At 41.5% G+C, this 13,085-nt stretch overlaps 2 protein-coding genes across 2 annotated transcripts; both read right to left on the bottom strand.

Annotated features, from left to right (window-relative positions):
• Window positions 1-930: 930 nt before the first annotated feature.
• Window positions 931-4,290, bottom strand: cbln12 (cerebellin 12). Its single transcript, XM_067605071.1, has 4 exons — window positions 4,160-4,290; window positions 2,639-3,425; window positions 1,811-1,930; window positions 931-1,724 (listed from the first exon to the last, which is right to left on the bottom strand). The coding sequence occupies exons 2-4, from the start codon at window positions 2,909-2,911 to the stop codon at window positions 1,527-1,529; spliced, it is 591 nt and encodes a 196-aa protein (XP_067461172.1). The 5' UTR covers window positions 2,912-3,425; window positions 4,160-4,290; the 3' UTR covers window positions 931-1,526.
• On the bottom strand, window positions 3,983-11,831 carry trim110 (tripartite motif containing 110). Its single transcript, XM_067605070.1, has 8 exons — window positions 10,224-11,831; window positions 8,883-9,419; window positions 8,695-8,790; window positions 8,243-8,476; window positions 6,958-6,980; window positions 6,654-6,799; window positions 6,044-6,315; window positions 3,983-5,569 (listed from the first exon to the last, which is right to left on the bottom strand). Exons 2-8 carry the CDS (start codon window positions 9,369-9,371, stop codon window positions 5,300-5,302), a joined length of 1,530 nt encoding a protein of 509 aa, XP_067461171.1. The 5' UTR covers window positions 9,372-9,419; window positions 10,224-11,831; the 3' UTR covers window positions 3,983-5,299.
• Window positions 11,832-13,085: the final 1,254 nt, after the last annotated feature.

Here is a 13,085-nt window from a genome sequence, read left to right as displayed (position 1 = left end):
AGATCCTAATTGCCAGCTTTCCTCTGGGTACCAATGTGATTATTATTGGCGTGCTTGCACGGGTGACTCACTTGTGTGTGATTTGGTGCCCTCTAGTGACCCCAAACTGAAACATGATTATTAGCTGTTATGGCTTTATTCGTGACAAATAAATGTTTTATTTGTTACATTTTCAGTTTTTATTCTAAACATGGTCAGATTACCCTGCTATAGAGGCACCTGAGCAAAAAACAGGCCCCTGTTAACCCCCTTATTCCCTCCACTCTTTGTGCATTGTGTACAGCCCCAATGCTGTATGGTAAACTGATAAAACACAAATTAATTTAGGAATATACCAACACAATTATTGTCTTGGTTATCTATTTCCAACGAATACTTAAAGGCTTGTCCTAAAATCATAATGGTATGATTCCGATTATGTGGGAGTGTATATGAGAGAAAGAGGGAGGGAGAGAGAGAGAGAGAGATGGTGGTCATGAACCAGAGAAGCGTAAGTGACTACATGTGACAGTGCACCACACTTTATCCATGGCAGCCCTGCAGAGATGAGCCGGCCTGTTCGCCAGAGCCTCCATCTGTCTGCGGCCCTGCGAAGAGTATCCACTATTCACCACACTTATACTCTGCCCCATGCTGCTTTGCTTGGTCCATGCCAACACCAACTCTGCTGGTGAGAGCTATATTTACAAACAGCTGCCATGGCACTGAGTAGACCACCATGAGAGGGAGGCGAAATACTGTTTTGCATGAGCAGATTAAACTGTCACACCCCTAGCATATTACAGTGTAAAGTCAATTATTTCAAAATCGCATAGAGCCAAAAACGTGATTTGTTTACAGATGAAGTACTGATTCATAAAATATTGTCTCATAATATATTTGTGGAAACCAATTAAAAAAGAAATACTGAGTGAACTTTAGATGGTTTTATTTTAATATTTTGTCCTAAATAGAAATTTCTGTGTAAATAAACATCTGGTTGCAGGAGACAAACAGGCATATAGAGGAGCATCAGTCATAAGACACAGCAGAATAAAGGGCAAGTTTGGCAAGTTTGTAAGCTACACATGATGCCATGTGGAGCACAGCAGTGTTTCAAACATTATGAATTAAAGAAAAAAAATAGAGGTTTTCACATAGTCTTTGCACAAAAGCCCACATTGCACATGGCTACTTTATAATTTTGTCACAATTAAATATCTCTTATACAAACCCAACATATATATTTATACACAGAAACAGCAAATTAAATCCACAGACAAATTATTTTTATTCAATATTTTACTCTCTTTCTGCCATTTCTTTTTCTCTCAGATGAGAAATATCTTAATTTGCACAATTTTCTCTACATTTTTGCAAAAACAAAAACATCCTTTCATGCGCTATATAAGGAGTTACAGATTGAAGCCTTTCTCTCCTCCTACCACTTTATTCCCCATTTTTCTTATACCCATTCTCATTCCTGCTCCATCCAATTCCCTCATATCACCCTTACAAGACTTCAACCTGCTCTCCATCCACCTCCCTCACAAGGGGAAGACCAGGAACCCAGAGAAGGTGGAGTACTTCCAGCCTCCCATCAGGTTGCCTCTCTCCAATCTGAGGTAGGCCTTGTCCCCCTTTTCCATAATCACCAGACCGGCATTAGTGGCAGCTTCTCTAGTCACATCCTGGTCCCCAGCGAAAGCTGAAATCATCGGCCATCCATTCACCATCAGGCTGACCTAGAAGAGAGGAAATAAAGAGATAAGGGTGTGCATGTTGATCCACTGGAATCATAAATATAACTTTCATAGCTGAGCTGTCATACCTGAATAGTTTGTCTGTTGTAAGCCTTTACAACATGGAAGTTGAAGCTGTACACCCCTCTTCTTGGTGCCAGGAAGACGCTGCTCTCTTGGTCAAAGTGAGTTCCCACGTTCACCAAGATCTGAATTGACAGCATGACAGGGAGAGGAATGAAACAGGCAAGATGATATGTGACATGAATCTGTAAGGAGTATAAATGATATGGCAACAAAAAAAAAAAAAAGTCTTCGAAGACGAGTGAAAACCAAGATTTCACCTGCTCGACTCTGTGTCACTTGCAAATCCACTGACGTTTGGAGACCATACGGTGTTTTTATCCCCATGGACTCTCAGACTTTTGAGTCATATTTTCCATTTCCATAAAAGCCCAAAATTTCCATGAAAATGAAGCCCATGCATCACGTTCCAATGGTTTTGTGGACAGACAGCTGCATAGTCCACAAAGCTCAGTATTTACCTCATTATGATTTTTTCTTACTGTCAGAACAGTCTAATCATATGTGCATCTTATTGGCTAAAGACTGACAAAATGCCAGGATTATTCTGTACCAGTTGTCTGGAGAAAACTGATCGACATTGTTACATAGTTGTAATGGAGCTGTAAAAAGACATTCTGTTCAATAGTTAGGGAGAGGTCTGAGATGAAATAAGGGGACAGGGGAGTCTTCCAACTTAAATAAAGTTTTCACATTTATCAGGAACAAGCAGATACTCCAGTATACTTTTATATTGGTGTGAACTAATTTTGCCATCTCATCTCCAGAATAAGCTTTTGTTAAACTGTAAAATAGCCTGATTTAAAGACACATATCAGCAGTAATATACTCACACTATCAAAGTAGATGATCATGGTGCGGTTGCTCATGTCTGTGGGCTCATGGTTGGTCTGGCGGCTGGCGGAGAAGGCCACCCGGCCGCTGCCGGACCGGACAGACATGCCTAGGGCGTTACCAGCAGGCTCAGATGAAGGTGTGGAGTCACACACGACCAAGCATTTCCCCTCAAGGATGATTGGCTCTGTGTCATTCTGCCCCCTGGACCCCAGAGGTCCCCACAACAGGAGCACACCCAGCAGTATGGGGAGCTCTGACCCCGGATGCATGACTGAAGCTAAGACGTTAAATATCTCTGATTGATTCTACTGTGGAGAAGTGTCACTTTGGACAACCTGAGATGTAAATAAACATGCTACGGTAAAAGAAATTGTCCAAACAGCTCTCTGAGTGCAGAGTTGATTACAGCAAATCTTGACAAGTGGGGTTTAAATAGAAAGACCAGAAAACCTGTTCTAACCTTTCCAACTAATGCAGTTTTGACCTGTACCATCAAAGTACAATACAATACGGCAATAAAACCAGCAGGTGGGTTTCAAAATCACGTAATATTCAGACAATACTCAGAAGTGTTCATTGGCCATAGCTGTCAATCATTGCCTTTTTGTTTTTCTGTCAAGATGTCTTGTTTGCCCCCATAAATCCCAAATGTCTTCAGTTTACTACGTGCTGGTCAGTTGCTGCGTCAGAAGGGGCCAGAATGACAATGACAAATAGACCTTTTGGACTTTTCAAGTTGATTTCTTCAGCAAAAAGCCTGACAAGAAGGCAGAAGAGAAGTATCTGGGGATGGGAAGAGGGAGTTTGAAAAGATAAGGAACAGCAAAGTCAGTGAGGGTCTGAGGTTAGACTTTAAAGTGAAGGAGAGGAGGATGATGGTGAGAGATGCAAAGGAGAGGTGGGGGGTGGGTGGAGGAGGAGGGGGGATAGATGAGGTAAGATTTTGGAGCGCTGACAAGGGAAGGATGTGAGACCCAGAAGGGAGTGAGAAAGAGAGAGAGAGTGGGGGAACAACTCCACTGAGTGACCATCTGTCTTTTACACATACCCCCCTCCCACCTGACGCCGCTCTACATGCAGTTCCTCACACGACACACACGACACACTCTCTCACTTGTGCTTTTGTTTCACACTTACAGACGCACGTAGAGTTGCTGCACATACAAAAATGTCAGATTTTGCATTCATCTTGTAGCTTTTCTGTCATCTTGACTAATTGAAATTAAATGTTAATCAGCAATTTCTAAAAATCATGCGATGTCCAGTAAATGTTTAAATACTTGGCATTTGTCTTTGATCAAGATGAGCGACAGCACGTGTAAAAACATCTCATTTGTAGCTTTAATGAAACTTATTTCAACACAGACAAATATAGCTGTTTTTGACTGAATAAATGATTCACATTGATGCAAAATTATCTATTATACACCTTAAAACAAGTATCCTAAAATGATCTATTTGCTGTAGTGTGCAGTACAATCCTAGTGTTATAAGTGAATAAAAATATGAGTTATCACCTGTTTCCATTTGAACGATCTTGTATTCCATATCAGGTGAAAAGATCTGTTTCCTCCCAGCTGGAGTGCCAAAATCTGGTCAAAAATCCTCTTTCTCTTGCTCCTTTATCACATTATTTCACAGCAGTCAGATCGTAACCAAGCCAGAGTATGCTATGATCTCTCTCTCTCTCTCTCTCTCTCTGTGTCTCGCTCTCTCTCTGTGTGTCTCGCTCTCTCTCTCTCTCTCTCTCAGCCAGCCCCCTTTCCGCCTGCTTCTTTCTCACTCTCTCTGTTACATCCGCCCACTCACCTTTACAGTGACATAAAGAAAATAGGAAGATAATTGGGTATCTGAGCCGCTTCAAAGAGCAAAGTTGGCGAGTGAGTGGCAGTTGTTTTCCTTTTTTCTTTAAAATCTAATCAAACAAGTGTCTTGTGTGGCTTCAAGCTGAGTTAAAAGGGATCAAATGCTCCGGCTTGTTGCTTGTGCACCTTCATGTGAATTTAAACATTTACAGCGCCAGTGCTCTCTGTGACTTGGTAACTTCTTTTATAAGATATTAAAGGGTTGGAATAACAGATTATAAGAATCAGTTGCTCTAGAGTGTCCATGTGTTGACCAGCCTGATGAAGAATGTAGACACACATGAACACCTGGACAACTTTCAGTCAAGCTGAGGTAGGCTTGTTTACAGCATCGGACAAAATTTCAAAATTTCTGGTATCAACGGTTGCTAACAGTCACAACCGTCTTTTACATAACAACAATAATAATATCTTTAGTTGTCAGTCATTTACATTTTTGAATAATTGTTGAATAAATAGCAGATAAAAGGTAAAAATCTTGCAATTGTCCTGCTGTCCCACCAGGATCCACTCATAATCATGCATTAAAAGCTCCATTTTCATTGTTCCCTGTTGGAAATCATTTCCATGTCAGTATCACCTGATCACAGTTTTAGGTGATTCTTTATTGAGTGAGAAGACGAGCTCAGCCTGAGAGCTGACAGGAGAGAAACATCAGAGAAGCTCATGAAAAAAGTTCAAGCGCAGGTTTGTGTGGTTAAAGAGGTGGGAAATAAATCAGCACCAGTTTGTCTTGGCATGGCTTTCTCTGTGTTCATCAATGTTGTGTCCTTGGTCCTTCTTTATTTCACCTCAGACTTTTACAATAGAGATGCGGCTGTTGAGCTCAGCTTTGTAAAGTCCAAAGCCCAAGCACACCGGCTGAGTGAACAAGGTCGAAAAAGTGTGGAGGTGGGTTAAGTTGTTAGACGGCCCCACCTCAGAGAAGGTGATGGTGCCTGCTCCGTAGTCCACAGCTACGGCAACACGGTTGCCGGTCATTTGGTATGTGAGGCGGATCTTCCTGCGGTTGTGCCAGGCAGCCAGCTTCCTGTCATGTTGTTGCGTCAAACTCCAGGACATCTGGAGATTTAACAGAAGCATTTTAATCAAGGAACATGTTTTCTTTTAGGTTGAAACCTACAGTGGCAGATAAAGATGGGTGCTGTTGGCAGTTTGATCATATTTAAGGACACTATACATGTAACTATTCAACATCAGTATATCAGTGCCATGTCAATTTCAAAACATTTATGTAACTATCTAATCTATGGACATTTTGGCTGCATCTGTAGAATATGGAATTAGTTTGTTTTAGGGCAGAAAAACAGCTAAAGGGAACTACAGTATTTTTGAGCAGTGTAGAGTCAAAAAGAAAAAAACACTTATAAAACTTATCACTTTTCCATGTAGAGCAACACCTGGTGGTAAATGTGTTCTAAACACTGACCTGTAGGTTTCTATTCATCTCACTGGTAACAAAAACAACAAATCACTTCTAAACAATGTGACATACACCACCTTAAAAATGCTAAACCATGTGGGTGGCACACATACCTTGTTGTTCCCAAAGGCGTTGCCTTCTTTCCCCTTCCGTCCAATACTTTTGTAGGAGACGCCGATATCCCAGAATCCCTCAGCCTGCAGCTCCCAGTAGTGAGTCCCAGCTGAGAAGGTCTGGGCCGTGAGGACTTGTGGCCAGTGGTCGAAACGGTCGGGGTGAGCAGCGCAAGGCAGGCGGTTTTTAACCCGTGTAACTGAGCGCAGGTCATCAGAGATGCTCAGAAGAGGATGGGCCGTGTTAGTGTCCAAAGTCAAAGGACTGGTTACTGTATAAGGAGAAAATTAAAAAAAAAAAAAAGTTGTTACTTGTGGGGGGTAAAGCAGAACCTACAGCAGGATGCAGCTCTTGTAAAAATAACAACAGCTTTATTTGCTTTTTATAACTTGAGAAATATTTCCAGTTGACACCCACGTATTGCTGAAATGCATCCGTGCATCTGCACAGTGCTAGTTACCACACATAGAAGACCATTCTTTGCCACATGAAATCAGCAGATGTCAGAAAAATCATTCTTAAATTATGTGAGGCCAGATCAAATTTGAAAGATGATGTTAAAAAGGTAAAATAAATAGTGTGGGCATTTATCACCCATCTGCTACTCACAGAGCTCCCTCTTGAGGTCACTGAGACAGCGGAGGGTGGCGGTGATGAACTCTCGATACTTGCTTTCTATGTCCTCCAAGATGTGCTTCCTGTCCAGACTGACGGGATCAGGCGTGTAAAGTGGGCTGTTCAGGTCTGCTAGTAACCTACAATACAAATACACAACACATAGGAAACTGATCTCATTTTAATGAGGAAAAAAAACCCAAACAAAAACACATTCATCCCACATACATAGAAACAATCCCTCACATCAGCACACCGAACAACCTCACACAGTTTCATTGACTTGTTCTGGACTTACTTTGTATCATCTGATTGAAAGGCCTGAGGAAAGAGGAGTACAAGTCATGTATACAGTGATTTATCACTGAAAGGCAATCTATACATCTCTATATCAAGAACAGCATGGAAGATTAAAAATGTAAAATACATGAAGAACATTATCACAGCTATTTCTAAAATCATTTTGCCCCTTTTTGAGAAGATCACTTGGCTTTGTGCTTTAATAATAGACTGTTTTAAGGCCCTAAAAACCTATTTTCTCAGTCAGCTTCTAACTATGAGTGATTAGATCCTGCATTAGCACACAATTTTGTGCCAAAGTTAGAGCAGGTTTGGTTATTACACTTGAGAGATTTCTGTATTTGTGCTTTTGTCTGTGCCCTTCTCACTGGTTTGAAGTGGGCGGGGCTCAGCTGGAAAAAAGGTGATGTCACGTTCACTTTTGAATGAGAATCTGACGACAGTGAGTTGTTCGCAACTGTCAATCAAATTTGATCAATCTCAGTTTGTACTATGTATTGTTCGACCACATCAGAGATCAAGTGCATTTATAGCTTTTCCAAATGGCCACAAGGCGGAGAGGAAAGCTGACCATCATAAAGAGGGGGGAGATGATATTGTGTCAATACAGAGATAACGGCAGACAATTTCAGACAGTTTCTACTGGAAGGTAATTGTAGTGTTGCACCCATTTTTTCACACAAAAAGTGACAGAAATTGTTGTTTAACAAGGACAAAAGAGAGCAAGAAAGAGAAGTTCAATCCTTGTCTCCTTTCTTACCCAGACACAGCTGGCCAACTGGCTCATAAATGTCACATTGTCAGTTTCGGCAAGTTACAAAAATTAAATCAGACACAGCCCTCCACCAATTTCGATGTTGGATATGTGTGAGGAGAGGGGATTACTGAAGCCAGACAAGCAGTTCTGATGAAGCATACTGGCAGCTTAATGCACAGAGGTGCTTTGAGCTAAATGCTACAGCTAGCTTTCCCATGTTCACCAGTTTTGCTAATCAACAACACTAAGTACAGCTGAGACTGAAGGGAATGTCAGTTTTGCAGGTATTTGGACATGAACCAAAGTCTTGGGCAAATTAAAATTTTGACCTGATGATGGCAATAGAGGAAAGTCATCAGGATCCTCTGGGGATCATGAAATTCTGTATCACATTTAATTGCAATACAATTGTATACATTGTATACATTGCATTGTATACATAAATTGTATTCATTCATGTGACCTAGCTCTCAACAAATCTGACACTGGTAATGTTCACCAGATTCTCTGTTCAGCAAAGTCTTACCCAGATGAGCAGGAAGGGGTCTGTCTCTGCCAGCAGTGAGGCCAGGTAGTGCTGGATGCTCAGCGTCTCGCTCAAGTCTTCTCTCACCTTTAAGTAGTCCTCATACACACGTTCAGTGACCTGCTGTCTCTCCTTCTTAGTAATCTCCCTCAGGGCTACCACCAGATTCTTCACCTGGACCTGCAGGTCTGAGCCCAGGCGCTCCACCTGGGTGTTGTCCTCCCTCAGAGAGTCCTGCAACCAGGAGTTGGTGATTGGTGATCAGTGTAGTGAGTGAGTAGTGATAATCGAACCATTTGATCAATCTGAATAGGAATGTCAATCTGAATCTGAAGATTTACATTTTTGAGTCGTTGCGGATCATAACTTGCACAGATGACGTATAAAGACCAATTTCTACTGAGAGTCATTATGTTGCATTTCATCTGCACAGTTTAAATATTTTTACTCACAGCCATGGTGGAATCAAAATTTTCATGCTCTTTGAGGATTCGCTCTCCATCTTTCAGCTTCTCCTCTGCTTTTTGGAGCAGCGTCTGCAGAATTACCTGAGAAAACACATATTTAAGAAACCCCACACTGAAGCTCAAACAAACACAAAAACACACTGTATATATACTGCATATTTTTTTCAACTAACCTTTAGATCCTCTTCCACCTGTCTCAGCGCCTTCACTTTATGCTGAACATGGGCTCCGTCTAGCAGACAGTCACCGCACAAATACGCCCTCTCATCGGCACAGTAGTAGCGGAATATCTCTGTGTGTGTCGGGCACCTTCGCTGAGAAAGGTCCCCCAGTGGATCCACCAGCAAGTGGGTGCTAAACGCCGGTCTCTCCAAATGCGGCTGGAGGTGTTCAGCACACAACGACACTTCACACCTCAGGCAAGTCTTGACAGCCAAGGGAGCCAATGCTTCATCTTCCTCGGGAGGGCAGCAGTCACACAGCACTTCGCCGTGCTCCTCCTGGCACTGGGGGCAGGTAAAGTGACCCTTGCCCTCATCCGGGTTGCTCCAGGCTTCACGGATGCAGGCAGGGCAGAAGCTATGACCGCAGGGCAGGGGGGGTGCTTGGCTGAAGATATCTCTGCAAACAGAGCAGGTCAGCTCTTCCTCCAGGGATGCCATAGGGAGGGGATCACAGGTCCCTAATGTGTGTCACACAAGGCTACTTAACTACGCAACCATTCAAACAGAGGATTTATACAGAGGAGAGGAATCAAAAGCACACTGATTAAATTACATTCACATACAAAACTGTAAACCAAAAATGTAACCACAAAGACAATATTTTCACAAGTTATGTGCTCCTGTTACATGTAAGAAGCACTAATGCCCAGAAGGGTAATAAGACACAACAAGTATTGAGCTGGTGGCATGTGGGAAGTCCTTGTTGCACTCCAACTGTGCACTTATAGACCACTAATCCTCTACTGGGCTTTTGCCTCCTGTGCTCTATGAATAGAATTCTTGACAACGTACTAACCGCTATTACTGGGAAAATTCGCAGTAGGAGGACAAAATGACGGCTCATAGTCTAAGCAATACACCAGCACCACAAACTACTGCCTAAAAATGAGAGTTGAATTACTCAAAATGAAACTTATTTCTCTGTAGACACAATTTAGAGGGTCATCTGCAGAATTCCTTCCATGTCAAATATTTACTAAGGAATTCACACAGTAAACAATAGTTTACGGTAGATAAATAATCAAAGAAAACTATGCTTTTCTGGTTATCTCAGTAAGGGTAAGGGTTATCTCGGTAAGTTAGGTTGTAACACTGACCCTTGATGAGTTTTAACTCGACTCAGTCCCAAGCTGTTGCAGCGGAGGGATCAGGAGATCATCCTTGACAGCTTATTGGCCTGATTTACTCTACATGTGCTCTGCTTTTAACCAACTCATATATGTTCAAATTAACTGAATTTTAATAGAATAATAAGTAAATGAGAAAGGTATAGAAGAAAAGTGTCCTTACCTACTGATGTGCTGGTGTTTGCGGGCAGTGGCCATCGGTGAGGGTGTGTGTTGTGTCTGGTCAGTATGTTGACTGTGGAGGCTAATCCCAACAGATTCGCAGTGTCTGCTTCAGCAATGTCACTGGATTCAGAGAGGTCACATGACCCTGAGATGGGAGGGGGGTGCACGGAAACTTATTAAGTAACTTTGAAGTAAACTGGTTTCCAATAATGTCACAGTTAAAAGATTAACCATTGTTCTCAGAGGGCTTGTCTTACTTTCTTCTGCTGAATAGTGACATCAGCTCTATTAGAGCAAAAGGCTGAAACACATTACATTTTTTATATATTGTCAAGTTAAACTTCTTCTCATTAGTTGATCCTATTTATGGAAATGTATGGCATTGGTTCTACTTAACAAATATTACTGCAAGATGAAGGGAATTCAGACTGTGTGTATGGGGAAAAAAAACTTTTCTGATTGTAAATTTCCATTTCACTGACAGGTTCAAAATGAGTGCATTTCACATACCTGATAAACCAGTATTTCTCCTTCACATTTTTCCTTCATCATAACCCATCAAGTGCTAAAACTGGAACAAGGAATGTGATTTATGTCTGAGTTTATTTTATTTTGGGGCAGGGGGCTGGGTATCGGTACTCAATACCTCAATAATAAGGTATGAACCAAAATAACCCAGTACCAAGTAGTATCAGAACTTCTGCAGTCAAATGATAACTGCATTTGATCCTTTTATACCCAGATCTAGAAAAAAAATGGCTATTTGTATAGTTTTGCACACAGCCAATCACCACAAGCGTTCTTTAATGCGATGTGTGACTGGCCCACTACCACAGCAGCTACAACCCCTACAGGTCTGTGGTGATAATATGACTGAATGCTTCCATCACATGATGGGTATCGAATGAAGTAGAAAAAAAATGTATCAAATTAAGTACTCTATTGGTATTGGTGTCACTTTAAGGGTACTGGTATTGGTACTGGTATCAGCCCTGTTTTGGGGAAAAATACTGTAAATAAATAATTTGCACTTCAACACAGGTTTGCGGTTCATAGATGCCTATTTTGTTTATTTCAACTGTCCATGTGAATACCAGAGGGAGGAGCTTGTACTTTTTCTTTGACAGTTTTTCCTCATACCTTTTTCAGATCAGAAAGATTAAAAAAAAATGGGTGCACAAAGCGTCAAAGTAATATAACTATATAGTAAACAAGGAGGATTCCTACTGTAGTGCAAACACTAGCATTTTTCTAAAACAAGCAAGGTTGAATCACAAACTAAAAGTTTCCTCAAGGTAATTTCTTTTTTGGCAAACCCCAAGAGAAATGAAAAGTGTGAGTATTGAAGTGGAAAATGCTGAGTAATCTTAATTACACAGTGAGTGGTTCATCATTGAAGTGATTTGATAAACCTCATGTATTTATCTTTTGACAGTAAATAGAGCCAGTTCCTACTTTTTCTGTTAATCTCACTGTCAGATGAGGTGTAGGCCTATTGTTTAGCGGAAAATCAGGCTTTTGCTGGCTGGCTGGTTCCTGCCTGGGAAAACCTGGGTGGGAGACTGGGCGTCCTGCTGGGACGGGGAGACAAAGCCAACTGGGGCGATGGATGCCTTCTGGATGTTTGGAGACACACTCTTGTACTCTTCAGCTGGTGTGACAGCATTGGAGAAACCACTGTGGAGCAGTCCATAGAAAGTGGAGGCAGAACTCTCCAGTTGCTGGTGAGGAAATGCAACAACAGGTACCACAGCTTCAACATAAAGGCAGATGATCCGGCTCAGGTCACAAGACTTCTGGAAAAGATTAAGTGGAAGGTGGCGGAGAACAGCGTCCTCTGTCTTAATGCAAGTGAGACAGACAACTGGGAGGAAGAGGAAACTGCGGCAGAGACCATGTCACCACCTGGGGAGATTTTGAGGATTTTTGCTAAAGGAGATGAAGAACTTGAGATGAGCATTGGGAGGATTCTAGTCAGGAAAGAGAAGGCAAGCAGCATGTCTGAACCCCCATATAGTGAGTATTTCATTTCTTCATAAAATATGCTAATTTAAAGTGGTGCATTTCGAAAATCTTGGTTTCTTATTTTGCAGCATGGCTCTACCACTTTGTTTCAGATTTAAATATCTCAATGACTAATTGTATGGATTTCCATGAATGTTTTTACAGACATGAATCCTAATAACTTTGGTGATTCCCTGACTTTTCCTCTAGTGTCACCAGCAGGTCTTAACTCATCGTGTGAGATGAATAGATGAATTGGCACAAAATGTTTCACAGACATTCATGGTTTCCAAATGGGGTTTCCTACTGAGCCTTGACTTTTTCAACATGCTAGAATAAGCTGGTGAATATGGTAAACAGTATACATGCTTAGCATTGTTGGTGTTAGCACGTTAGCATGCATTTAGCTCAAAGCATCGCTATGACTAAGAACAGCCTTACAGAGCCACTAGCATGGATGAAGTCCTGTTGTAGCCTAATATACTTCCAGGCATCACTTGTCAATCAAACAGTATATTCAGTACTTTAATGTCTTCAGCTCTGAGTTTCTGTACATCAGGAAGACATGTTTTATGGAAAGCTGGAAGGCTAGAATCTTGAAAAAGGATGAAGAATTGTTGTGTTATTTGGTCTTATATGAAAAGTCCGAGGTTATTCATTTTAAAAACACATTAGATGTAATATTTTGTGTGTGTGTGCATCTTTATATTTATATTCTTCTAGTGTTGGATGAAGAGCACAGGTCCAATGAGAAGAAAGTCTCTACATGACTGAGAGAGCAGCAGTGTGGGAGAGACGATATGTTTGAGTATGACTGTGATCTTCAGTCATCATGGAGCTACCTGTAGTGTCAGCA

This window comes from Thunnus thynnus, chromosome 12 (assembly GCF_963924715.1).
Source record: "Thunnus thynnus chromosome 12, fThuThy2.1, whole genome shotgun sequence".
Classification (NCBI taxonomy): Eukaryota; Metazoa; Chordata; class Actinopteri; order Scombriformes; family Scombridae; genus Thunnus; species Thunnus thynnus.
This window is presented reverse-complemented; position numbering and strand designations above follow the sequence as displayed.

Coding starts and splice junctions, on each gene's coding strand:
- cbln12 (XM_067605071.1), bottom strand. CDS start 2,911: ATGCATCCGGGGTCAGAGCTCCCCATACTGCTGGGTGTGCTCCTGTTG. Junction 1,931..2,638: donor TGATCATCTACTTTGATAGT/GTGAGTATATTA, acceptor CTGTCAATTCAG/ATCTTGGTGAACGTGGGAAC. Junction 1,725..1,810: donor ACAACAGACAAACTATTCAG/GTATGACAGCTC, acceptor CCTCTCTTCTAG/GTCAGCCTGATGGTGAATGG.
- trim110 (XM_067605070.1), bottom strand. CDS start 9,371: ATGGCATCCCTGGAGGAAGAGCTGACCTGCTCTGTTTGCAGAGATATC. Junction 8,791..8,882: donor AGGTGGAAGAGGATCTAAAG/GTTAGTTGAAAA, acceptor GTGTTTTCTCAG/GTAATTCTGCAGACGCTGCT. Junction 5,570..6,043: donor ACGCCTTTGGGAACAACAAG/GTATGTGTGCCA, acceptor TTAAATCTCCAG/ATGTCCTGGAGTTTGACGCA.